The 27,156-nt window shown below is 37.7% G+C and overlaps 2 protein-coding genes across 8 annotated transcripts; one reads left to right on the top strand and one right to left on the bottom strand.

The window, feature by feature from the left end:
• Positions 1 to 857: 857 nt before the first annotated feature.
• On the top strand, positions 858 to 11,620 carry MAP70-3 (microtubule-associated proteins 70-3). The gene is made up of 11 exons (XM_089149318.1): positions 858 to 1,576; positions 1,663 to 1,748; positions 2,736 to 2,801; positions 2,900 to 3,070; positions 3,193 to 3,363; positions 3,493 to 3,648; positions 3,733 to 3,879; positions 4,003 to 4,074; positions 4,175 to 4,711; positions 4,787 to 4,974; positions 11,332 to 11,620. Exons 1-11 carry the CDS (start codon positions 1,306 to 1,308, stop codon positions 11,369 to 11,371), a joined length of 1,905 nt encoding a protein of 634 aa, XP_089005444.1. The 5' UTR covers positions 858 to 1,305; the 3' UTR covers positions 11,372 to 11,620.
• Positions 11,621 to 14,048: 2,428 nt separating this feature from the next.
• Positions 14,049 to 26,967, bottom strand: LOC149021054 (calcineurin B-like protein 3). 7 transcript variants are annotated; one of them, XM_089149319.1, is made up of 11 exons: positions 26,796 to 26,967; positions 26,343 to 26,453; positions 26,008 to 26,160; positions 25,621 to 25,771; positions 25,097 to 25,179; positions 24,877 to 24,936; positions 24,025 to 24,133; positions 23,804 to 23,856; positions 19,509 to 19,589; positions 17,324 to 17,436; positions 14,049 to 15,822 (listed from the first exon to the last, which is right to left on the bottom strand). In XM_089149319.1, exons 4-11 carry the CDS (start codon positions 25,754 to 25,756, stop codon positions 15,765 to 15,767), a joined length of 693 nt encoding a protein of 230 aa, XP_089005445.1. In that variant the 5' UTR covers positions 25,757 to 25,771; positions 26,008 to 26,160; positions 26,343 to 26,453; positions 26,796 to 26,967; the 3' UTR covers positions 14,049 to 15,764. The 7 variants fall into 7 exon arrangements, with proteins under 7 accessions (XP_089005445.1, XP_089005446.1, XP_089005451.1 ...); XM_089149320.1 differs by having other exon boundaries at positions 26,343 to 26,480; XM_089149325.1 differs by lacking the exon at positions 26,008 to 26,160 and having other exon boundaries at positions 26,350 to 26,453.
• Between the last annotated feature and the right edge of the window lie 189 nt (positions 26,968 to 27,156).

Below are 27,156 nucleotides of genomic sequence, written 5' to 3' on the forward strand. Positions count from 1 at the left end.
GTTAGCTGGTCATCTTATGCAGTGAAGGCGAACTTGGTTCTTAAGACTTATGCACAAGAAAAAACAGTTTGCTGGTCATCTTACGTGAACAATTTAATATTTATAAGTTTATAACTAAGCTTCTTAATCCCATTACATGTGTACGTTTTAGATTATCCAAAAAAAATAAAGGGTAAGGGGGGGGGGGGGGGGGGGGGGGGGGGGGGGGGGGGGGGGGGGGGGGGGGGGGGGGAAAAAAATTTTAAAAGGGGGGGGGGAAAAAATGTTTGAGGGGGGGGGGGGGGAAGGGTCTTTTGAAAAAGCCAGGCCCACCCCCGGGGGCCCGGATGAAAATACCCTAAATAAAAATATGTGTACGTTATACCTACTCGTGCACCGGAAGATAAAATCAAGTATACGACTTTAAAATGGTGGCCACGTGGTGGCAGATCACTGGGTGCTGAAAATACTTAACGATACTGTCACGTGGCCAACTCGAGGAACTTCCCCCAAGTAAAAGATTCCAATGTCCAATGAATCACCGAGTTCGGGTGGTTCAATAATAGAGACGGCTTCTTACTCCACTCGGAGCTCCGAGAATCAGGTGAAAATACAAGAATACCCTCGAGTCCGCGGTTCCGACTTCCCACAAGGAGGGAAAACCAAAGAAGCGTCGGAGTGACACTTTAAAAAGCGCGCTTGTGCGTGTTGCGCATCTGGTTCCCTCCCATCCCATGTGCACTGAGACAGGGATGGTTTATGGATGTGAGTTACGCACCGCGGCGTAACTTAAGGTTAACCAAGGTAGTAATCACTAATCACTTGTTAGTTGTTACGATTATAAGTAGTGATGTATATACGACACTCTGTGTGTCCAGTCTTTCTCCATCTGTCTGTCTGTCTCGCAGTAGCCTCTGCTTAACAGCAAAGCGTCTGTGCTTGCAGAGTATTTCCTCCCGTTTGTTTAATAAAGAAAAAATAAACTCGCTCTTTTCACACTCACCTGGTTTGCATTCTTAGAGAAAGAGGAAAAAACAAATTTTAGAAAGAGATAGAAACAGTGACAGAGACGAAGCCGATTTAAAGCACAGACTGAGATAACAAAAGCATTTCCTCTCTCCACACTTCAGATATTCCGTTGGGGAGGAAGAGAGAGAAACGACGAATGAACTACTCAATGGCTATCATTCTCTAAATCGAATCGGAAGGAACTATCAAGAGAGTGGAAATAGGAGTCTTGTGTGTAGAGTTAACCCTAGTCTTCAATCGGAGTGGTTGAAGGTTTGGGATTCTGTTTTATTCGGATGTGAGAGTGTCAGATCCATCATGACTGATTTTTACGGCGATAATGCTGCTCCGACGACGCCGGAATTGAGTTACGGCGGTGGCGATGGCCGATTTATGGCGAATGAAGGTGCTTCTCTAGCGTCTGGTCCGACGCCTCCATTGACCGTTTCGGGATCGTTTAAGGAAGGGAGGACGTCAAGGAGGAGGATGTCAGTGCGGCCGAGCTTGGACGCGGATGACTTTTTAAATCTGTTGCACGGTTCGGATCCGGTGAAGGTCGAGCTTAATCGGCTGGAGAATGAAGTTAGAGGTGGAATGCGATTTGATCTGGTCGTTTTTTAGGCGATTTGTGTTGTTCAGGGGTGAACGTTGGAATTTTTACTTGTTCTTTTGCAGAGAAGGATCGGGAATTAGGGGAAGCTCAGGCAGAGATCAAGGCACTGAGACTGTCAGAACGCCTGAGAGAAAAGGCCGTTGAAGAGGTTAGTTCTTATTTTCCCGTAGTTTAGTTTTAATTAGTTTTTGCTAGAGGTTATATGTTCACTTTTTGGATCAGAATTTCCATTTATCAGCTAACAGTGGCAGTGAATTTTTTTAGTAGTTCAATTTGATTTACATTCGGTTTCGAAATAGTTGGGCAGAATTCGAATTTCACAGACGTCATCTGATTTTCAGAAAGACTTACTGCTAGAAATATCCAACATGTGAGCTTTGATGATGAGAAGTTAACTCGGAAGCCTTTCTCTTTGCATTGATTTCTACTGTATTCTTTCTATTCCAAATGTTGAATTAGCAATCGCTAGATGTTATTTGTAATACATGTCGTCGTCTTTATTTTTTAAATGGTTAATCAAAGCAGTTCAACTTCCAGGGTTTTCCTTTTCCTTTTGATTTTTTTATCTGCATTTGCATTTATGTTTTAGGATTAAATCTCGTGTCTTTCGTCTGTATATCACTGTAAGGAAAAAAAAGATTAGATCTTTCTGTTGGTTTGAATTATGTTTTGATGTCAGGGATTTAGTCCAGCATCATATTTGACCAATATGTGGTAATGGTGAATCGCATGCAATTGCTATAGTTAAGTAACAGTGGTTTCAGTATTGCGTCATTCAATGTTTTGGGAGATCTTGTTAAAGCAGCTTTAAGGGTTGGTTTGTTTCTGTAGAAATTTGGTTCATCACTTTGTCCTATTAATTTTGACGTAGCTTATCATCATTCTGTATCTTGTCTATAGGTACTGTTCTGTAGTCTTACTTTTATTTTCCATATTTTATGAAACACGGATAATAATTGCGGATTTTTAATGGTGGTGATTGTTTCAATATAATATATGGATCTACTATTTTTGTCATTGTCTAGAATTTGATTTAGGTTTGCAAGTCCTGTAATTTGCTATTTCTGTAGCAATTTATTCTTTCATTTAGAATTATACTGACTTAACCTTTCTTGTTTTGTTTGTTATTTCTTAGCTCACTGAAGAATTGTCAAGAGTTGAGGAGAAACTCAAATTAACCGAATCTGTTTTAGAGGCCAAAGTAAAGCATGGAACCGTCTTCTTTTTTAATTGAATTCTATTTTATGTTCTTCCTTTCTCTATCGCAAGTGTGCCTTATTTTCCATTACTCTACTACAGAATCTTGAAATAAAAAAAATCAATGATGAGAAGAAGGCCTCCATGGCTGCTCAGTTTGCAGCAGAAGCCACCCTTCGAAGGGTTCATGCTGCTCAAAAGGATGATGATATGCCACCCATTGAAGCTATTCTTGCACCACTGGAGGCAGAGCTCAAGCTTGCTCGGCAAGAGGTAGTATACTTTTCCTATAACAAACTCTGTTTTTCCGTATTAGAGTGTAACACCTGTGAGAGTGTATTTAGGAAAAGAATAGAAAGAGAGTCATTATTCATTGCCTTTGATGGGTTATGCAGATTGCGAAGCTACAGGATGACAACAAGGCACTAGATCGCCTTACTAAATCAAAAGAAGCAGCTTTACTTGAAGCAGAACGGACTGTTCAGATTGCTTTGGTCAAGGCTTCAATGGTAGATGATCTTCAGAATAAGAATCAGGAGTTAATGAAGCAGATTGAAATCTGTCAGGTATATTGCTACCTTTTTTACCTGCTTAATGTAATATTGTCAGAATTTTCATTAATCAATCTTCTTAATTGCAATGATGTATTTAATAATCAGCATGTGTTTCTATGTGTTATTTTGTACATTCGCTAGGAAGAAAACAAGATTTTGGACAAAATGCACCGTCAAAAGGTTGCAGAAGTTGAAAAGCTTAGCCAAACTGTTAGGGAGCTTGAGGAGGCTGTTCTCGCTGGTGGCGCTGCAGCAAATGCTGTGAGGGATTACCGACGGAAAGTCCAAGAAATGAATGTAATGTCCTGTTTTGTATATGTCTATTGACTTGAAGATTTGCGTTTTTACCAAACTTTTCTTCTTGACTAATATGGTCTGCAGGACGAGAGGAAAACACTTGATAGGGAACTAGCCCGTGCTAAGGTGACAGCAAATAGGGTGGCAGTAGTGGTAGCAAATGAATGGAAAGATGCTAATGACAAAGTAATGCCTGTCAAACAATGGCTTGAAGAACGAAGGTTCATGCAAGTATGCACTGATGGCTTCTTTGTTCTTTCTTACTTTAGCTTTCAAGTTTTGAATATGTTTTGTCCTGGCCAAAGACATTTCATCGGTCCAACAGTTTAACTTGTACGAAATGGGCTTTTGCAGGGAGAAATGCAACAACTTAGAGATAAACTTGCGATAGCTGAGAGAACTGCAAAATCTGAAGCACTGTTGAAAGTAATTTTTTGGTGTACTGCATTTCCACTTGCACTCGTGAGTCATTTTTCAACTAGCTGTCTCGGAAAATTTTGAGTTGCTTTTTTCTTGTACTGTTCAGGAAAAATATCATCTAAGGCTCAAAGTAGTTGAAGATGGGTTGAGAGCATCCACCAATGGTAGCAATCGATCTACCCCAGAGGGAAGGAGTGTGAGCAATGGCCAATTGCGTCGTCAATCTCTAGGTGGGGCTGACAACCTCTCCAAATTGACCTCCAATGGTTTTTTATCCAAGAGAACTCCATCGTCTCAGTTGCGGTCTTCAATTTCTTCTAGTACAACTACAATATTGAGGCATGCCAAAGGGACTTCAAAATCATTTGATGGTGGCTCAAGGTCATTAGACAGGGGTAAAGTCATGTCGAATGGAACACGCCCTAGTGCCCTCAACAAATCTACTGATGCAACTCGCGATGCTGAGTTAGTCAATGATCGAATAGGAAGCACGGATGAAAAACCAAATGAATTCCCAACAGTTGATAAAGAAGATACTGTCTCTGGATTATTATATGACATGTTACAGAAAGAGGTTATTTCATTGCGGAAAGCCTGCCATGAAAAAGATCAAAGTCTTAAAGATAAAGATGATGCTATTGAGGTGCTTATGCATGCTTTATCTGTGTTGTTCTCTTAGTGTGTGTAACCTGTAATCTAACTGTGTATTCTGTTTCAGATGTTAGCAAAGAAGGTAGATACTTTGACCAAAGCAATGGAGGTTGAGGCAAAGAAGATGAGAAGGGAAGTAGCTGCCATGGAAAAGGAGGTAGCTGCCATTCGTGTTGAGAAAGAACATGATAATAGGGCTAAGAGGTTTGGTAATTCCAAGGGACCTGTAAATAGTTCTCAGCTGCTTCCTGGAAGGTATTGATGGTCATATATCCTGTATGAATGTTATTGTTGTGGTTGTTTTATGTCCCGTATGAATGTTCCTAATAAATCTTACCTAATTAACTGTGCATTCATAGCTATTCTGAATTAGAGCATGCTTGATGATTCAATTTTCATAATCAATCACACGAGGTGCAGCCGTTGTTCCTTTTTATCTTTCGTTTTTATTACATATCAATATGAACATTGAATATTTTCTGATTTTTTTTATACCGTGGTGTGCTGTGACTCTTTTTGTTTTAAATTTTTTTATTGTGTGGGAATTTAATATTTAATATGTTTCTTTCTGGTAAGTAGCCAGCTGTTTTGTGTACATTATTGGCATTTTATTCCCAGAAACTGGTGGACAATGCTTGTCCTTAATGTATACAGCCAAGTGTGCAGTATTAACATATACTCTACTAAGCTTAGAGAATAGGAGTGGGTAGTAGCAGAAATAAAATTTGAAACTGAAGTTTCTGTGTGATATCAAAATAGTTTCTAGTTAGAAGTTAGAACAACAGCACTAAAATTGTTTAATGGGAATTTATCTCTCTCCTCTATTCTTGCCCTACATTTGCTTAAGCAGTAAGCCCCCCTACTCAAGCTTTACATTTGATTGCTCCAAAAAAGTAAAAGTGTACCTCGCCTTCTCCCCTGCTGCTTGAACATAACTGAGAGTTACCCTCCTTTTCCCATGATTCAATCATCCCATTTTTTTTTCCTGAATTCAACTCTACACCTGCAATGGCTCATTATTCTGTTTTAGTAATAGAAATGGAAACCCCTATCTTACTACTACAACTACTTTCTTTGCAGAATGCAGCGAATCATTTCTGACCTCTTGCCTTGCCCCCACCCCCTGCTTCATACACCCTAACTGTCACCTGTCTGGTCCATCTTACAGTTTTTGGCACAGCAAATTTATCGACTCTAAAACATTAGGATTAACTAGACTTCCAAAATAAGAACCTTATTGTAACATTTTTCTATCTAAGCCAATTGAGTAGATCTTTCCTGAAACAGCTTCATTTTACAAGATTTCAGTCACATTATGGAGTTGATCAAGCTTTTGAAGCCCTCAATCATACCAAGCAGACAAGTTTTAGCGTTTCCAACTCTATACATTGTTGACAGAAATATCACTTGTGATGACTCAACATCCTATGATGTTTGAGATACTCCCGATGTGGGAGCTTCATGGACAATTGTGAATTCCACACTATGACTGATTGTGGATCCCTTGGGCTATTGTTGTGGGGTAACCAGTGTTTGACAGGCTAGACATGGTCTTTTGGATAAGCAGTTTGGGATATTGTAGTTTACAGGTGAATCCAGTTTCTAGAGCTATTTCGGCTTGTTGACTTTCCAATAAAGCTTTCTTCACCTTTCATAGCATGTGACTTCTTCACTGGGGTTTGTTCACCTTGCCTACAACATGGTAAGGGTGTGGATACTATGTTCATTGGTGTTTGATCCAGATAGCTTGGAGATTCAGTATGTGGACGGATTAGTATCTATATGTGGGGGGCTAGTTAGGATAAGGAAGAAATTTGAGAAGGGGTCCGGGTGCATCATAGTTGCTGGGGAGAGGGAAATCATACTGGTAGAAGAGGGGCAAGGGGATGGTATCACATAATCACTTTGGTCACACAAGCTGATGTTTTATTTCAATAGTAAAAGACACCTAAAGTAACACTATAATTGAAATAGAACTTCACTCTCTCTTGGACTACAAATAAAATATTAACTCATCCTCTACCATGACTTGTTGTTAACAATAAAAGAAATTGTAAATTAAATCATACACCTATTGGACCGAATTACAAGATAGACCACAAATAAGAATATCCAACTGAACCACAGCTTAAATTGGACCTGGATTATCTCCATCTGGATTCCCAAACAGGTTTCAAGGTATTGCACCAGCATCAGTGTGTTTAGCTAAGCTTTCCTTTAGGCAGTTGCTGAGCTGCGACCAAAACTATTAGCACTGTTTCCACTTCATTCTACTCCACACAATTTGTTCATACCTACAAGTTTGCACCCTCTTTCTTTCCCTTCTCCACCCAAACACCCCTTCTCCCCACAAAAAAGAAGAAGAGGAGCATGTAGTCAGGCAGGAAATTAAAAATATAAGAAGGCAATTGCTGTACCCAGTCTGACAGAGACAATGGAAATGAGTCTAAATAAATCAATGTCGTTTGAGAGAAACTTCCAGAAGAACCCTCCAATTTGGTATTGGCTTGCATTAATTGAATCCAATTTTCTTTCCTTCACCTATTCCTGCCAAGCCCACCCTTTTTCATACCCCACCCCCCACCCCCCCACCAAAAAAAAAAAAAAAAAAGAGGAAGAGAAAAAGGAAAAAAAGAAAAAGAATATTTAAAGACACAAATATACGGATGTATGGAAAGCAAGGGAATTATGTCTTTTTTGATTTTTATGGCATTGGAGATATAATGCACCAGGCAATTGGACAATTTGAATTCATCGTGAGTTTTCTGTCCCCATCATCCAATGACAAGTAACAGAACATCAGTTGATTTTCTAATTAATTGGATACTTCCACCGAATCTTAATGTGCTTCCACATAGAGCTGATATCAATGCTATCGTGAGTCAGTGTCTCAGGTTTGACCAAAATTTCTTAGACAATCCCCCAACCATCCAAAAAAAAGGGTGGTGAGGGGCAAATGGCTAAAATAGGTTGTGAAACTTGTAGGTCTTCATCATATGTTAGATCCTCTAAAGACTGGAACCATTAGTTTAGAAGGGAAGAGGGAAAAAAAAAACCAAAATGGTACTTTGTCTTTGGACCTAAGTTGGTAGAATGCTGTAAATGGCTTATTCCACACAATGTTTAGCACTAAACACATAAAATTCAAGTAAAGCAAGTTGAATATTTTGTTTGGGAATGGATGTGCATCAACTTACATATAGTGACAAACCATAAATGATTAGGGCTGTAACAGGGCTGGGCCGGGCTTTTGCAATCCCAAGCCCAGCCCTATATGTTCTAATTTGAGCCATTCCCGCCCTGACCATAGTTTAGGGCCAAGGATTATTGTCCCTAGCCCTAAGCCCTACAGGGCCAAGCCAAGCCCATTTCCGCCTTGATTGGCCTTGTCCTTACCTTGACCCTGATTGGCTTTGACTGTCCCTGTCCCTAGCCCTGACCCTAATTGGCCCTAATTGGCCTTGACCCTGATTGATCTTGATTGGCCTTGATTGGCCCTCTCTTGGCCTTAACCCTGATTGGCCCTATTATTGGCCCAAGTCCTGATTAGCCTTATCCCTAGCCTTAATTGGCCCTGTCCTTGGTCCTAAAATATCAAATGTTAACTCATAAAAATTCTTAATTTACCCTTTTAGGCCTTACCTGCACATTTTTTTTCAAAAGACTAAAGACTTGTGGCTTTTAAAATGTACCCCATTTATTTACCAGTTTGATTCTAAAAAAATCCTAATTTAATAGAATTAGAAATTGGATTATAATTAACTCATAGTTATTTACATAAATTTTATTAATAAAAATATAGAATGTTGCTCAACGTGTAAATGACTAAACGAATAACTGAAATCCGCTTTCGAATCTGCATCCGCATCCGCATCCGTTTAAGGATATCCGAATCCGTTTGATCACTAATAGGATGTGGATGTGGTAATACCCTTCAAACTGATTATTATCCAATTAAATTACTTATTTGAAATTTTGTATTCTTTTATAAATTTTTTACTTGAAATAAGTGAATATTTTTTTTTGGATTTTCTATTGAAAGAAATATTAAAGTTGTTAAATTCTTAATTCCAAACACAGTAGAGAGAAATAAAATGATAAATATGTCAACAAATAGTCCAAAACTTGTATTCAATCTGTATTTATACCCATTTAGATTTTAGAGAAATAGTGAAACCATATTTTCTAGGGTTTTCTATTTGCTATTCGATGAAAATTAGGGTTATTAGATGTAAGCCCGTAGGGAAAAAGAAAAAAACTTATCTCGATTCTCAATTTCTAAGATAGTAGTCAAACTTCACTCCAGTCTGTCTTTCCCCTAAGAAAGATGTCAATATTCATAATGAGAAGTTGGGGTGTAGATTTGTTAGATATTCATTCTCTATATACTAGTTTTTATTATTTATTTATTATCTCGCCTTAGTCCCCAAAGAAAGAAAGAAAGAATTTTTTTTGGAATTAAAAATGACTTAGTTCAAAAAAAAAAAACCTTAAAAATAATATAAAAAGGGAAGTCATAGTCTAATATGATCAAAATGATTGAAGGTCAAAATCAAGACTTATAGTTATATCAATGTTAATATGAAGATTATGATAAAAATCTAGTACATGATCGTGGTCAAATTAGCATTAAGACTAGAGCCAAAATTAGGGTCAGGATTAGGGCCAAAATCAGATGGATGCTTACTACATTGGTAATGAGGTTATAATTTATTTTTATTAATTTTCTACAAAACATGATTATGTTTTTAAAATTTGACACATGTCAAGTATCCACCCATGTGGATTAGAATTAATTCCTCTCCATGTGGGTGGAGGGTCCAGGCTCAAATCAGGGCTAAAATCATGGGCCTAGATCAGGGTCAATATCAGGGCTAATATCAGGGCCAAGATCAATGCCAGAATCAAGGTCAAAATCAGGGCCAGAATTAGGGCCAAGATTAAGGCTAGAATCAGGGCCTGGGTTAGGGTATAAAATCAGGGACGGGCCGAGACGGGCTGGGTGGGCTGAGAGTAATCCCAGGCCCGCCCTTGGCCCTAGTTCAAGGCTAAAATATTTTGGCCCTAACCCGTCCTTAGGGCCAAAATCTTGAGCCCAAGCCCTATTCGGGCTTAGGGTGGTTTAGGGCCGCCAGGGCCAAACTTGCACCCCTATAAATGAGACATGGTTTGTTATGAAGAATAACATGTAGCAGAGAAAATGGTACTTGCACAAATCATTGCTATGCCCAAGCTAGGAAGTCCTAGGAATGCTAGTACCTAATTGTTACTTCCTCTGGTTGGCTCCATTGCCCAAGTACTTGTACCAACCTAGTGCCTCAGTGATTTGGTTAAGAATACACAAATTTAGTTCAAACAACTTCATTGCCAAAACCAATCAAATTCAACTTAGTGACATTGAAATCGCATTTTTTTTTAACTTGATGGCTCCACACCCACTCGTCCCTTTTTATTTTTTATTTTTTTTATCACATTGTCACATTGTGTTGTGTGTGAATGATTCCCAGATTGTAGTGACACCTTGCAAAATTCGTGTATTAATGGAGCATGCAAGAGGAGGTGATCATTTCAGGCAGTTACCATGATTCTTATCAATTTATTCTTAGGGAAAGGATCTGCCATGATGCCACTGTAGAGGACATGTCCTCTCACACCCCACCCGTGGATCCCACACTCTTTTACAACCCCCTACTGGACCATCTCATTTCCCACCCTCTCATTGGTGGGTAACTGCACTAGTGATCCCTATCCCCCTATTTTCTTTTTAATTAGCTGGGGGTTATTTAGGGCCTCTTATTTATCTGTTGTGGTATATACCGTCAATCGTATGTCAAAGTCCACGTGTGTGAGTGAAAGTGTGCATTTCTTTTTCCCGTTTTGGAGGGACTAGTAGTAGAACCAAAGGTGAGTTGCTTCTGTTCTTTGATGCAAAATGCAAAGCGCAACGTGTAAATGGTCATATTAGAGGGCATGGAAAGCTTATTTACCTGTTTTCTCCTCATCAGTTGCAGGAAAGCTCAGACAGGAAAGACGAAATAGATAGGTATCATTTAGAGAAATTGATTGACAACATACATAAATTCTCAGATGCTCATGAAAGTTTTGATCTATTAGCAGAATGTGATAGATGGGCCAATTATGATGTGGGTTCCATCTGTTTGTGATCAGTGATCAATATGACTCCTGTTGGAGTCTTGGACACATCACTGGTGGGAGAAAACCCCATATGTATTAATGTTGTTATTTTTGTGTGATTGTTATCTAGAGATGGCCAAGTTTTGTGGTTGATATCTTGGTGGTGGAATTTTCTTTCCCACTTGAAGGGATGCCTTGGTGGATTGGATCCCAGTACCTACCTTTTATTCATTTGTGCATACTATTAAAACGCAGTTCCACAATACATTGGTGATTTGGTAATTGCGATGTACTTGTTTGAAAGTAATTTTTCTTACTGTGAGATTCAAAACTCTGGAAAATAAACAGTCTGAAGGCTTTTGGTATGGGGAGGATTATGCATTCATGATTGGAGTGAAATCTGGACTCCAATACAAAATTTTGTTGTAAGTTGCTGAGTAATTGCAACAAGATGATTTGAGTCTTGGATTTGTGCAGGAATGTGTCGCGAAGTGGTCTGATGCGCAACATTCAATAACAGGAAACCCTGAACCTGGAAGCGGCAAGGAGTTATTTCCTGGGCATTGTTTCCCTTTGCTTTTTGTTTTTTTTTTCACTATATATTGATCTTAAGATTATAACCACAGCATGCCGACAGCCCTGTAGTCTAATTTTTTGAGAGGGTCTATTGCAAATGAAAGGAAGCGGGTGGGGAAGACGAAGAAATCGGTTTGCTTCTAACCCAACCGCTGCCCCTGTCTGTGGAAAGCTAACCTTTTGGCAGTTCTTCATCGAGAAACAATACTTGCGGTTGTTGTATAGGCTATAGTGGGTCCTTTTCCCCTTCATATATTTGTAAGTTGCAGTTAGTGTGATTCGTGTTATTTTTATGGTTTGTGAATATTCTTGTAATCAGATCAAGATCGACCAAAGTTTTCATATTTATGTTATTCTTATCATCTTATGTATTTCTTTGGTACCCATTAATCCATATCCAGTAATGGTATCACTGATGGGTGTGAATTACCTCTGCAACGAATGTTTTCCTATTTGAAAGCTTAACTTTAGCGGAAATAAATGGTAGTTCTTTGCCAATGGATGATCCTTACAATGGTAAGAAAGAAAAGCATCCAACTGTGCATATGTCAGATCACATGGGAATGTTCCTCTGCACAAAGAGAAAAGGTTTGATCCAGGCTTATCTGGACCCAAAAAAAGAGCCCTGAGGTGTATGTTTCACAGTTTCAGCGCTTCGGTAACCGTTAAGAACAGCTCTTTTCAGTTCAGAATTCTCTCTTTTGATCAAAATGTGAGCTTTCGTCAGATGGTAATTGCTTTTGAGGATACTGGGTGTAGCATTTCTGAAGGTCGTTATCTTATTCTATTGGAATCATGTAAAGAACTTGATTCTGCCGACAACGTAATCGGTGACCATGTTCGTTGGTTAGTTCTTGTCATAATCTAATGTGGGGACTAGCTTTTCAAATCGACCTGAAACGTCATGAATTTTTTTTTCTTCTGATTATTAATTAAGAAAAGTTGCATATGTTTCTAGTTGTACGGAAAGAAAAATTAATACATTTAATGGTGTGGATGATCCATCAAGCTCCTTGTATGGTCCTCTGCTCTGCAATTTCTGAATGCTAGGACCCAGGATTGGACATTCAAGTCTGAATTCTGAGAGTATTAACTCTATTGTTTCTTTGGGTATACATTTTGAGCCGTACTTTATGGTATTAATCTTCTGCATGAATCTGTTTGTGTGGTTTTGTCCGTAGAAATACCAATGTTCCTCTAGACAATTTTCTGCAGGTATGTTTTTTGGGCGGTTAGAATTCTGCGCAGAGTTTCAAAGCTTGAAATTTCTGGAAAATGGGAAGTACAAATTGTTTGTTAGTGGTAATCACAATGGAGAAATGGACATTAGAAAAACTTGTCACCCATTATGGCAGACAAAAAGATTCAATAATATCATTTCTTTTTGGAAGGTAGCATTTTTTCCCCCTTCTGGATAAGTAGCATTTCATTCAGAAAAAAGTGTATAACCAACCCTAAGATAGCAAAAATTCTGAAGTCTGGGAGTTATGAGTCCAGTTCCTACTGTCTTCAATGGGTGGAGGATTGATGTGTGGAAATGGCTATCCTTACCAGACATCAGTTAAAGCATTAGCTTCTCCAGAAATAAATTGGATAATACAAGCTAATGAAAAGGTAGAGAGTTGTCTGATGTCTTATTATGGCTGGTAGCAGTATCACCAGGATTGCCCTCTCCTTATTGATGATATGGTGACTATAACCAGTCAAACAAACTCAAATGGAAATCTAATTTTTATAATAGAAAAAAAATCAAATAAAAATATGCAGCTTCAGTGGATGTGCTTCTAGCATGGTAATGACAGAAAATTGCTTGGGCGTTGCCCAATGAATGTGCATCATCTGTAGTGAACTGTTGAGATTTCAATCTCGACCGTTCGCAGCACAATGCCGTGTATTAATTGCAGCACTGAAGTTGAGCTCCCAAAGTAGATTCAAAAAGTCCAAAGAGACACACCGATCCATTCATTATGACTGATGGATGATTAAAAAAAATATTTAGATTTGCTGGTGATAGCTGTGTATGGCCATTTTTTGTCTACAAGGAGCATGATTTGAAATTTTAATGCTAAAACAAATGTATTTGTTAACGACTTTGTCTCATCGATCCATTCATCAGGTACATTTGTAGTGGTTATGAAATCCAATGACTCATTTGGATGGTGAAGTAAGTTCAGAACCAAGCATGTTTTTCATTATAAGAAAGGTAAATTAGTTTCCCTGCACCATTTGGAGGGATAATGTGGCAATTCCAACCATAATAAGATACCGTGTACAACCCACATAGGGTACATATGCTCTCTTGCTTTTCATTTTTTTCCTTTTCTAATGAAAAGAAGAAAACACAGATTATTTGTTGACAAATTTTTTGTACTGTTTTATGTCGCTATTTGATCACTCTTGTTTGACATGTGAACAATATATTGTGCTCTGTGCAACTAGATAATGTCAATTCCATCAACATTTCATTTTACACAACTAAATGCAATCCAATGTGATCTGAATGTTCCAACCAAATCAATGGGGACATGTGCACCACAAAGGTACCATACTGCCCCTTTCCCCCAAAAGAAAGGAAAAATAATAACGTAATTCAAGCTTTGTTTTCTCTGGCTTCTTCAATCAGCAATTGTCCTTTTATTTTTTCTTAATTAATTTCTGGTCAAGTGCAATGTGCAATTGTCTATAGTGGATTGTGAAGATTACGGTTTCATTTACAGAGTAGTGCCTCTCTATGGCGAGGGTGAAGAATGCAGCTGGGAGAAGTTCGTCCTGTTATCTACTCTTAAAAATTCATGGAGTGGTTAGTGTTGTTAATGACAATTGCATAGTCAAAGCTGAGGTTATTGTAATGGGTCATGTCACCTTGCCTTATCATCTTTTAAGGAGTTCCAGAGTACCCAGTGTACGCTTATTCCCAACAAAAAGCATTTGAACCTAACCATGATGGGCCACTGATCTAGCAACACTGTATGATAGTGATGAAGGCTTGGGTGGTTTCACCAACTCTTCATAGATACCAATGACTCGAGGTTTCACATAGCCTTTTTAAACTCAAGGAGTAAGATTCCAAGCCTCTAGGCAAGATTTCTCTACCGCCTTGCAACTACAACAACAGTGTGTTGCTTTGACAAAGCAACATCCGCCGTCGAAGCAAATTTGAGTCTCTCTCTCTCTTTCTCACACCAAACAAGGCTCATGCATGCATTTTAACATGACAAAACAGAAGGGGATGGTAAGTTGGTAACAGGCCTAAACCAAACTCTCAGTTCTTTTTCCCAAGATTTTTTTTTAGCAAAACTCGAAGAATCATATCTCAACTGTTATGTCATGGTACTCAAAATGTTCAGAAAAATCAGCAACTTTTAAACTATCAAGAATAAAAAATATTGAATATTGAAAAGGAAAAAAAAAAAAATCCGAAATGTAATTCATGAGTACCACCAAAGTATACCATGTAAAGACAGGCATCCAAGACTTCACAAACCTGATCAAGATCAAACATTTGGGGCAATCCTCTTCAGGTATACCCCACAATCGCTGAGCTTCCTTTAATAACTAGCACAAAAATTAACTAAACAGAAGTGCAGGCAACACCAGCAGAGTGATTCTTCCCGTCTTCCCTCGGCTTCATGCAAGAGTGACAACACAGGCGAGTTAGGTTTCCATATTTCCACTGATAGAGCAACACTTTCCGGCTGAATCTGAGGGTCACCACATTGTTCCAGCCCAGAAAGCAAGCGGCATCACATTAGCATGTGGAAATTACCAATCAGACCACCTGAGAATTGTATATCACAGTTTTTCTTTGAATACATTCTATTCTGATACCAAATAATTAGGGTCTCAGCCTGCTTGTGGATGGTATAAGAAGAAATCGTTTCATCACCTTTGCAGCATCAGGCATCACCTTCCAGAAATAAGTCTGAACATCAAATGAAGGGAACTAGATCCTAAAGCCTGTCCCAGATTCCTCACCAGAAGTATCATGGATGCTTAGGAAACTAACTTAAATGAAACAAGCTTACACAACTGAAGTTGTCATTTTTGTACTCTTGATACTTTTTCTTCCAACCCCTTTTGTCTCATGGAAGGTACTCACCAGAGAAACCAATCCAACCCTTGTTAAATCAAAAGCCAAAAATTGCATCCTTGAAAAAAGTAAGAACTCTACAGAGTTTAAACATTAAAAAAACACCACAAATATTCCCCCCCCCCCCCAACCAATAAACAAACTGAACTGACAACTTTCTTCTGGGCCCTCTAAACTCAGGAGGCCCACAACGTTGTCTAAAAGGGCTCAACAAAGACTCCAGAAGTTTAGAGAATACAATATCTCAGGTATCGGCAACCTGTGAGTGAAACACAAAGCTCGGGAATGTGGTAGTGATGTCCCTGTTCATAGAAAATGACAGTCAGCTTCTAGGCATTAGAAGTACATACGAAATTCTTTATGAAGAAAAACTAAGAGAGTAACATTATTCAGAATAACTTCACACTATCTAATTAGGTATCTGAAAGCATATTGAGATCAACCAAAAGGTTGTACAAGAGCAGTTAGCAAATGCAGGAGTCGGCAGACTTCCAATATACTCGAGGCATTATCCTATATTATTGATGATCCTTGGACTACTGGTTTTGGAACTGCCTGTTCGTAATGTAATAATGCTCATGTTGCTATCTCCTTCATTCCATCAAAATTGTAATCAACAGCCTGCCCTAGGGGAATACCATGGGTAGTGCATTTGACTCCAAAGAGACATCTGCTTCTTAAGAGATTCCCTCCCCCCCCAACAAACAGAAAAAGGTAGAATAGAGTATGGAACGAGAGGCAATGGGATCCAATCATGCACCTGTTAAGATTGTCAAAAGGGTGGTTTGGAAAAATCACTCTTAATTTCAGTTTCCCTTATCAATCTTAATGGACGAGTGGAATGGAAAGAGAAACTAAACATTTCTTCTGAAAATAAAGAAAAAAAGGCCTCAAAACACTTGATACAATTTCTGGATGGAGTGAGTTTGTGTAACTCTTCGTTCTTATAAAAAAGATTACGTTTATTTTCTTTCAAATTAAGTTAGATCAAAACCTTCAAAATCCAAATCTAAATCTCACAAACTCCCAACCAGATAAAAGAAAATAAATCTGAGTGAAACAAGAGACTCAGTATAGCAAGGTTCAAAGATTTATCGGCTGAACCTTAAAAAACAATTGAGATCCAGACAAGAAGTTGCCTTGCCTTTACCAAACTTCTTCCAAAACCTACTCTGCTTTGAATACCGCAAAGAGAGAAGCTATAAAATCATTTAAAAGAAAAACACTGAACCTTGAAAAGTCAAGAACCGTATAAAGAAAGAAACTGTTCAAACTCAAAAATTAAAATGAAATCCGTATGCAAGTGTCCATAGCCTAGTGGGTGAGTCAACCCCTGGTTTAGGGTTTGAGCTGGAGCTTTAGCTCTAGGTTATGCAAACATTTATTTTTCTAATAAATATTCATGAAAGTAAATGCTTTACAGGACTTAAAATAGTAACAAATCATCATCAATCCCTCCCTGAATAGAATCACCTTGGGCAAACATGATCACTCCATCAATCAATAAAAAATTGTCACCAATATCCTTGGAAATAACATTTCTCCAGAACATAATAATGTATCTCACAGCATTCAGTCACTGGATAATGTCATCTGTTTAATATTATCAATTTCAAGCCTCCAAGAAAACATATACCTAACCATTTAAAGCCATAGCTTCTTACACCCTAAAAATGATATGCAGTATTTGGTATGTGGCAACCAGTTGGCACGATGAAATAATATAAAATATGCAGAACAGAAACCTACATTGGACTATGCACAGACAGAAAAGTAAATAGCTCATATTAAGTAAAGTTTTACTTGAGATATTGAAGAGTCATATTCTTCAAGAGAGATGGATGTCGTAAAACAAGGTTACGCCACTCTTCCTTGTCAATCTTTCCATCATGTTTTGTATCGGCTTCCTCAAAGGTCTGTAACAGATCATGCAAGAGAAATAATCCAAGGTAAATATTTATGAGACACAACACTCAAATATTTTACCTAATAATGATTTGGCAAAACATGTTCAAGGATATCAGTCTATGAATAACATTGATGTAATAAATTAGACATATAGAAACATGACAGGTTTTAAATTGGAGAACCATGGAATATAACAGCCATTTCAGAAAAATTCAACCACTTCTAATCATGCAAGAACAACGAGAAATGAGAGCAGGAAGGTTGACTAGCCACAAGCTTTCAGCACATTCTTTTTTCATTGCTTCTCATAGCTACTTTGTCTAACCTAAAAAAACCCTACTAGATCTATTTTCTTGCTGGACTTTCTTTGGGAACTTGTTTGAGAATTCATCAAACCATGCACTCTAGAATATCCAACAGTAATTCAAGAATGATAAGAAGTTAACACAATGGGCATCAGCAACTGAAAATGCATAAGGTAAACCCAGACAGGGATAACAAACCCAACAGCCTGCCTCAAAGGATCATCTGTTGATTGGTCAACAGAACAGCAATTGAACACCATTAGTCTGTTATGAATATTGAAAAAGAGATTACAGTTGTTGTCCTTAGCTTTAGATTTTAAAAATATTAAAAATCAGTTTGTTTATGGATTATAGGTTTTGGCCATTTTATCTCTGCTATTAGTCAATTTTAAGATACCGAGTTTGTAGTAGAACCTGATATTATGATTATTTCTGTGATATCAAATTCGGATTTGAAGTATGTTACAATAAGGGTGATGAACTCGGCTGTCTAAAACAAGCCACAGGCGTAAGGACTCTTTGTAAAACCAGCAGTAAAGCAGGCATACGGATTCCCCTAAACCAACAGTCAAATTGTGGGACTAGGTTTAGAATTACTTAATTTGCACTTGGAGTTTTTTATTTGACTTCTATTTGTATTTGCAATCCTGATGGGGGTTAGTTCTGAAGCCTAATTTTTTTAAAGTCTGACTGAGTTCTATGTCAGCCACTGTGGCTATAAATGTAGTTGTAATTGCAGAATTGAACTATTAAAAAATTGCTTTCAAGCATTATGAATCCTGAGATACCTGTTTATTCCCCTTTCCATCTATCAAATTCTTCAGAAACCCCAATTCTACCCTACTTGATCTCTTGAAGCACCTTTCTGGTCGTTGGGCCCTCTGTGCAATGGTTCAAGGACATCTTCAACCATTCATCCTAATGTTCAACAAGTTATTCAACAACAGTAACTTGAATATCCCCAACACCAACTCCTCTTCTTCTGATCCTTCAAACTACCAAACCCTAGCATCCTCTCTCTGGACTTCATCCCAAACCTTATAATCTCCATAGACGAAACCAGCCGATGAAACAACCCTGGATTTGAATCCATAAGGAAAATCGATCCAAATAGCAGCTCTTTCAGAACATTAAAAATCCCAGATTCCTTCATTTTCTGCTTTTAAAATCCCAGAAAGCTAATCCTATTAGTTTTTGCTTTACTCCAGCTTAAGTTCATAACTACTAGCAGGTATTGATTAACAACTACAAGCCTGTTTAAAATTGAGGTTGGCACAGGGTCAAAATGTTCAAAACTGAAGATGAGGAAAAGACACAATGTGTGTACTATGAGAGTATATCAAACGCAAGAGTCACAAAGGTTCTTGGGTAACCATTAGTAACAAAGTTTAGCGCTTCTAAATAGGTCTGATTGACCATCATCATCATCCTTCCAACAAGTTGCATCCCAACAGAGTCTGGTGTCACGTCTAATAGAAGCAGATATAGGATGAAGCAACTACAGCAAACTGAAATAAAGACTGTATAATTAAACATCTTGATTCCACCTAGAGATGCAACTGTAAAACTGTACCAATGGGATGCACATACAAAATGAAGCTCTTTAAGAAAGGTTAAACTGAAACAACATGATAGTCATTTTAAAGAACAGAAGCAAAATACCACACAGAGAGCACCAAAAGTGTGCACAGATTAAATGTCCAAGTTACTGTGAGCATGATAATAAACAACAGAGATAAGTTGCACATTAAAATTGCTTCAGATTGCGAAGGCACCTTGTCAATGATACTTTCTATTACATCATCCGAAAGATTCATACCAGATTCAGCAAGTGTAGCTACTACCATTTGCTTCACCTATAAAGAAGTCTGTCAATAGTCAGAATAGTTTTGAACGTATAGAATAAATGCAAAAGATTTATTCTTTTGAGATATTAAAAGACGAAATGTCGCTCAAGAATTTAAAAGAACACCTAATCTATAATGAAAACAGATTGTCAAGCCTCTAGAGGATCCAGAGGACAAAATAACCACCTTACCTAACTGTCTAGATCTTAGGTTTTATATGTCAATAATCTGCTTATACCATATCTGAGATTAAATAAATAAAAGACCAAGTTTTGAATGCCCCTAGACCCATGATTTTGGGCATTATATTTCAATGTGTTACATTTTCTAAACATAAAAAACAGGCCCCAGTGGCGTAGTGGAGTGCTGGAGAGAGGAGAACATATAAGGAGGGGAAGGGAAAAAACAGGAAAAAAGGAAAGAGGTGGGGAGAGAGAAGAAAAGGGAAGCTCATACACAGTCCACAGTCTACTCAAACAATAACTCAGCGATTCCTTTCTACCAATCTACTCAATACTTTAGCTACAAGCATATAAAAGAAATAATTTTCAATAAAAATATAATACTCTTGACAATTTAAATCTTGGTAAATTTATTCCTCTTATCTTCTATCCAAATTGATAGATCTCCTTACATAATCATCCTAATAAAACAAATAATTAAATCCTACATATCTACCCCCCAAAAAAAAACATATTTGGACTAGGTTCTCACTCTATGTTCCCAAATGGGTTTGGTTTGGTCAAAAGTGATGCACCTACATTAGGATAGGCTATAGTGCAACCATAAGTTCTGACATCACCAAGTGGTCATGGGTTCAAGAATGGAAACAACCCCTTTATGAAAAGATTACTTAGGTTGCATGCATCATGATCCTCCCAAAAATCCAGTGGCGGGAACATTGTGCCCTTGTTATGCCCCCTTTTTTATGCTTATATTATAAATTACACTTAATTATTTGTTGGCCCCACTGCTTCTCATATTAAGTGATTATTCGTTTAGTCTGACAGCCAATTTGACACCCCCCCACCCAAAAAAAAAAAAGAAAAAGAAAAAGAAAGGAGAGAACAACAAAGAGAGAAAATATAATGGTTGGAAATTGTTTCATGAATAGCAGAGAACATGGTGGAAGGAATTATAACCGGCTAAAAGAAATGGTGGAGCACCTGTTACGAGAGAGGTGGGGGAAGAGATCACATGACCACACTCTCAAGAAACTTCTATTCAATTCATTGTCCATTGATGGGTTACACAAGTATTTAAAAAAACATACAGGGATCCTACTTACTACAAAACTGAAAACAACAACTTCCAATTCAACCTAAAACTATACTACTCCTACATACGCAACCCAAAACAAATAAAGACTCAAATAAATAACCTAACACATAACTAAGTCGAACCCATATTGGACCAGTTCTTGTGGGTTGAATCTCCTAAAACCTATCATGCCAGTCCAACTAGTCAAATTACAGTGTACCAGAAGGTGGGCAACGTATGAACTGACTTATGCCACAAGGTAGTATTAGCTATTGTGTTAAAAAGTTCCTAAACCCATACAAAAGTTCCATGTGTCATGGACAAAATCAAATGATGTATACTTATGTTTATTTTCTGTTGTGTTGATGTAAAGGAATGGGGTGGTTTAGAATTAGTCATACGTCATGAAAAAGAAATTCTACAAGTTCTAGAGAGGAGAGGGATGTCATATACATATGTGGACATATTTAAGGATAAGCATGATTGCATGGCAACTAGCATTAGAACTGTGGGGGTCAAGGTAGTGAATTGATTACAATTGGTTACATCAGTTATCAGCCTTAAGCCTTCATTCATTTTTCATCTTTTTGGATGAGGCCCTCGAGGCCCCCTCCCCCTTTTCTTTTTTAACACTTAGCATGGATTTTCACCAGACATATAAGATTAGGTTTGTTAGTCCTTTTTGCCGATGATGCTGTTTTGGTGGATGAGCATGAGAAAAACTACGTAGAGTTATGAAGATCAAAACTTGGAACCAAAATGTCAAAAGTAGAACAAAGAAAGTATATGGTGTGTAAATTACTAATTTTAGTCACACTGAGACATTAATGAGGCCATGAATATTGATGAGAGGGTGATTCCAGAAAATATAAATGGCCTCAATAGTAAATAAAGAAGACGACACAGAGGATGATGTTGCCCAGTATTAACATAGGATTGATGAAGCAGGGTGGTGCATCCAGAGAATTACGTAATTAGTGTATTCCTTTAAAGTTTGAAGAAGTTTATACAACTCTCATACAGCCAGCTATGACATGTGAATGTTGGACATTAGATTCAAATTTAAAATAAGGGCGGGTAAAATAAAGAATGACCATACTAAAGCTGAGATAGGCGTAGTTCCAGTACATGATAATCAAACAAAGGCCTTAGGATGCTCCAGTCGGGAGCAGTGACTATTTCCATTATGATTCACTCTATCATGTGTTCTTGTCATATCAGCATGTTTTGACTATTGCCAGGACCTAGTTTCCAAAGGATAACGAAACCTGAATCAGACCCATGCCAAATTCATAGAATGTGACTGAGGTACTGGGATCAATATTGGTCTCTGCTGATGACCAATCCAGATCAGCCAGTACAGGCATGGATCAGAAAACTTCACAGCTACATTTATTAAATATTGGATTTTCTAATAAATTTTTTACCCCTGATACAACACCGATACCTCAATCCATGAGTGACATGTCCATTGAAGCAAACACATAAAACTACATAAGGAACAACTTTAAACAATGATGTTCCCTCATATGGTCTTTACTTCTGTTAAGTTTTGGCTTAGGAATATGCCTCATGAACCCACCTTTCCAAACTTGGTATCAACTTAATAAAATCCAAGGAGCAACCATGGAATTTTATTCTATCTATTTCTGACAAGGAAATGGATGGTCCATTTCTTTATGGATGAGTGACATGTGTCCATAGGTCACATCAAAGGGTTGAGATTAAATTAAAGTTAAAAACTTTCTATCTTCTAAATCCAACCTCAACCCTTTGATGTGACCTATAGACATGTGTCACTCATCCATTAAGAATGTACCATCCATTTGGAAATGGCTAGGATGAAAATCCGCAAACCCACAGCCCTTGAGGACTGTTGAAGGGGCAATTTCTTGGACCAGGACAATCCTGTTTGAGAAACCGAACCAAGATGAACCAGGTCCCAACTGTGTCCTGGTTCAGTAGAACATTTAGGAAAGATATGTAATCTTTTGTTTTGGGGGTAATTAATAAATTTACAGAGATATTTCCTACTTAAATTTATTGAGTTTCTACTTTTACAATTCGAAGTTTAGGAAGTAATTAGGAGTCATTATTTTTTTTGGGGTTTATAAGAAGATGTGCAACCAACAATTGAAGCAGATAACAGACACTTATGAATGGAACAGATTGAGTTGTTTGTGGTGTCAGTTTTCCTCTTCTTCCCTTTCATTTCCAATTATTTACCTTCAAGAACTGCTTCTTAGCTATCAATGGCCAACTGAAAAATCACATATACTACCAGATTGCCCCTAGTTATTATTTACTGATTGGGCAGGTCATAAGCAATCCGATATGGGTTTGGAACCCCAACATATAATTCTCAACAGAGCTATTTTCCACGGATGCCTAACAAGTTGTGCTGAACTTACCATTTTTTAAAACTCATGCTCAAGAATGTTCCAGGCAAAGAAAATGAATTGCGATAAAGACTATGTTCAATCACAAAGCAAAGAGTTTTTGATCCACTGATATGAGTTGGGTTCATCATGTCTCCTTGAGCTCTCGACAACAAAAACCACTAAGCCATATCCCAACTCAATGGGATCAACTACATGGATCCCAGCCATGCCATCTAATCAGCTCTATCTGAGGTCATACTCGATACAAGGCCCAAATGATGCATGAGCTTTATCACCCCTTCTCATAAGGCCATCTAGGTTTTCTCCTCGCACTATGTGAGCTGTCTACCTAAAATAAATTGAGTTCTCTAGGGCAATAGGGGTCATGTTGTCTGCATACCTCCCTATGGTAAATGTGAAAAAACTAAACTAGATTTTCTTTGTCACCAGTGAAGTTGTTAATTTACAAAATTAAATATTAAGAAGTAATCATACTTAGAATCAACACTACAGAGGAAAAGAATTAAACTAGTTATACATGTGCAACTTATCATAGCAAGTGACATCAAGACTAGAAGTTACCTCTTGTCTCTCAATGAATCCTTGTTGCTTGAGATCGTATAGTTGAAATGAAACTGTAAATGAACTTTAAGTGAGTTTGACATGATCCACATATTCCAACATAAAATCTAATCATGTTGAACATTAGGATTAGCTTTTGAGGTGATAGTTACAATTTATAAATTTATAAAGAGAGACAAAAGAATGAAAACACACATCAGCCCAAATACTTTGCAACTCACATTCGATCTTATCATCAATTGGTGCATTGGGGTGAAAAACTGACAGAGCACGTGCAAACTCCTCAAAACCTAATATTCCATTGTGCTTTGTGTCAAACAAATCAAATACCTGCATAGTTGGAATTACAGCCAAACAATCATTATATGAAGGTTTCGGAACTTCCGGAAGAGTAAAAGTTATGTCTATCAAAGGCACATCCCCAACCCATCCCTCCCAGACCAAAATGGAAGCAGGGCTACAAGCCTACAACTACAGCAGTTTCTTCTATCACATGGAAACGTTTGATGTTGCCCAAATTTTGTGAAGTCATTGCCCCCATCCCATTAGACTAACTGAAATAGTTTCTCCATATGTTACAAAAATTTCCTTTGTTTCTCATTGCCCACAATAAAGGAACTGACAGATTTACACGTGCCTATAAGTCTACACTCCCAAATTTGGTGAGTCAGCTATGCAGGTCATTTCTCATCTATCATTCTATCCAATGGGCAAAAAAATGAACTGGATAGTCCATGTGAGAAAAGTCGCTGCCTCAGGTTGGCAGATTGCAACCGTGGTTCGATTGGCCACAATTTTGGACCTCCTCACTGGCCCCACAAATAGCACCCCCCCCTTCTTCCCCACCTACCACCCCCCAAGAAAAGTATAAAAAAGGAAAAGAAGAGAAGGAAAAGAAAGAAAAAATAGATTAAAGAATAAAAAAACAAACAAACATCCACCCAAAGAAGAAAAAAATCATTTGACTCGCATATGGGGCTCTCAAAGAGGGAAAAGAAGAGAAAAAGACAGGCACAATGAATCACAGTTAATGGAAAACCGTAAAAAAAAATAGTGAGATTTGAAAAGATTACCCTATCAGCGAATAAGCTTTCCTTCTTATTTGTCTTGAATAAAGCCAACTGAAATTCTTCCTGTTATTTGCAATCAGTAAACATAAGGATAACTAAGAGAGAAAAAGTACATTCAACACACAGCAGAGAACATAAACTAATCTTTCCATCTCATCAAGATATATACATTACTAGGTAATTTCCAAACTATGAAAGCAGAATAGAAGCATTGACATTGTACCTTGTTGATCAGCCCATCATCAATTACAGCACTGCTAATCTTCTTAAATAACTCATATAGTGCTTCAATTTCACTAACACTAACTGCAGTAAAAGAAGGGGAGGCATCAAAGACAATTTTACAATTTCAATTAAAAAAAAAATCTTCACTAATTGCATCAAGAAACCTAAAAAGTACATAAGGATAACCAAGTAGAATAAGCCAAGACATGGCGAAATTAAATCAGGTAAGTGATCAACCGATGACTTGAGAAAAAAAAAGCACAGAAGACAATAGAGTAAAGATGAAGATTATGTAATACTGACAATTTTTGGTGTAAAAAATATACAGACATACAAATGTCATGTTTTATCTGAAAAAAGGATAACCAAACAAGAAATAGAAAAGAATGAAAACGGACACCAGATTGGCTGGTAATGCAGAACAGATCTTGAAGAAAGCTGCATGTTTTGACCGCTTCCCAAACAACCACCCATGGGGGCGTACAACATCTAGAAAGGAGATAAAGGTTACAAATTACATACAGACAGTTTCCCTTGCAAGAACTTCTGGATCTTGTAGACCTGTTGTTGGCGTTAACTCTAGATCACAGCACTTCAGCAGAACACTGAACAGATGCTTAATTCCGTCTAGGCACTGCAACATGATATCTATGCTCATCAACACACTCCATACCTGGTGGAAAAAAAGAAAACATCGTTGGGATCACTCCAATCACTGTTCCATAAAATTAAAAAGCCGCAAATTCAATTATAAAATATCAGTCTGCATACTCAAGCCAATGCAAAGGAGTATAGAAATTCCAGAATGAACACCAAAACTTAATCTGTTATCGACAATGAAATGAAATTTTCATTCTTTTTATCCTAAAAAAACAAAAACGTTAAACCATTTTCTGTCCGTAAAATTACCAGTTCTTAGCGGCTTTGGGGATAATTAGACTCCCTCCCATTTGTTCTATTCAAAGGCCCTCTTGGATTGCACACAGCACGGAGGAAAAAAAATTTCAAGTCTCACACGGAACCTGATGAAGTGAATAAATACGGGAAATTTACAGTAGAATGCTGCACAAACAGTGATTCGGGAGTAAGAAGATCAATCTTCAAACGAAATATTCGAAAAACATGAACCAACCAAAAACTGAAGACTCCAAAAATCAGCAATGTCACTGGAAAAAAATATACAATGAGAATAAAATCATAATATGATCAAAACTTCAACCTTAATAATGCTAGAGAGTAATCACCTCTTACAAGCAAGAAAGCGCATGTATCGTCCGTTGACAGGCCTCTAATGAGCTGGTGATTGCGATTGAGCGGCTCAGATCTCTGATTGAGTACAGCTTGAGGTATGGCACCTGAAGTCGCATATTCCTCCGTTATTTCTTGACTTGTTCAAAATTTGAAAATTGTAGTTAAGCAGACGAAGAAGAAAAATGTTTCGGCATCTCAATCAATTTGAAGGAGAACTAATCTTAAAAAACACTGAAAATCCAATTGGACCTGGCTGCGCCGGCCATATATCACCACAAAATATGACTCGGAGCAATAGTCAATTAACAACCATTAGGGTTTTTTATTTCCTTTTTTTTTCCTCCTTTCTTGGCGAACAGAACAATAAAAAAAGTTGTAATCAACTTTTAATAAGTTCCGACTTTGAGCAGCCTTTTCGATTTTCAAGGTTTCAGGAGAAGTTTTACCTATAGAGATTCCGTTCAAGACATAAGTAGTAGCAGAAGAAGAGAAGAAGAAGAAGAAGAAGAAGAAGAAGAACTCAAAGATTCTGCAACATGTCTCGCTGTATATGTATGGGTTCCTCCTCTTTCCCTCTCTCTCGTTTTTTCGTTTTTCGTCGAAAATGAATTTTGTCTCTTAAATCTGCCGTATATGATTGCGATAGAAAAGGTACACTGTTTTATGTACTGTGATAATTGAGATTTAATTAATTAATTATTCAATAAGGATAATGTTGAGGTGTGACATGATATTTTGATACACCATATATCACCCAGCTCATTGCCTCTGCGCAAAAGTCTCTACCCATCCGACGGCTGATATGAC

The sequence above is a fragment of the Hakea prostrata genome, chromosome 3 (assembly GCF_041222555.1).
Source record: "Hakea prostrata isolate BN-2017 chromosome 3, UWA_Hpros_2, whole genome shotgun sequence".
Lineage (NCBI taxonomy): Eukaryota > Viridiplantae > Streptophyta > Magnoliopsida > Proteales > Proteaceae > Hakea > Hakea prostrata.

Excerpts from the sequence above, each read along its gene's own strand:
- MAP70-3 (XM_089149318.1), top strand. The coding sequence starts at position 1,306 with ATGACTGATTTTTACGGCGATAATGCTGCTCCGACGACGCCGGAATTG. Across the intron at positions 3,071-3,192 it reads TCAAGCTTGCTCGGCAAGAG|ATTGCGAAGCTACAGGATGA; the intron begins GTAGTATACTTT and ends TGGGTTATGCAG. Across the intron at positions 4,712-4,786 it reads ATAAAGATGATGCTATTGAG|ATGTTAGCAAAGAAGGTAGA; the intron begins GTGCTTATGCAT and ends ATTCTGTTTCAG.
- LOC149021054 (XM_089149325.1), bottom strand. The coding sequence starts at position 25,756 with ATGAGCATAGATATCATGTTGCAGTGCCTAGACGGAATTAAGCATCTG. Across the intron at positions 17,437-19,508 it reads TAGAAAGTATCATTGACAAG|ACCTTTGAGGAAGCCGATAC; the intron begins GTGCCTTCGCAA and ends GATCTGTTACAG. Across the intron at positions 15,823-17,323 it reads ATGACTCTTCAATATCTCAA|GGACATCACTACCACATTCC; the intron begins GTAAAACTTTAC and ends TTCTATGAACAG.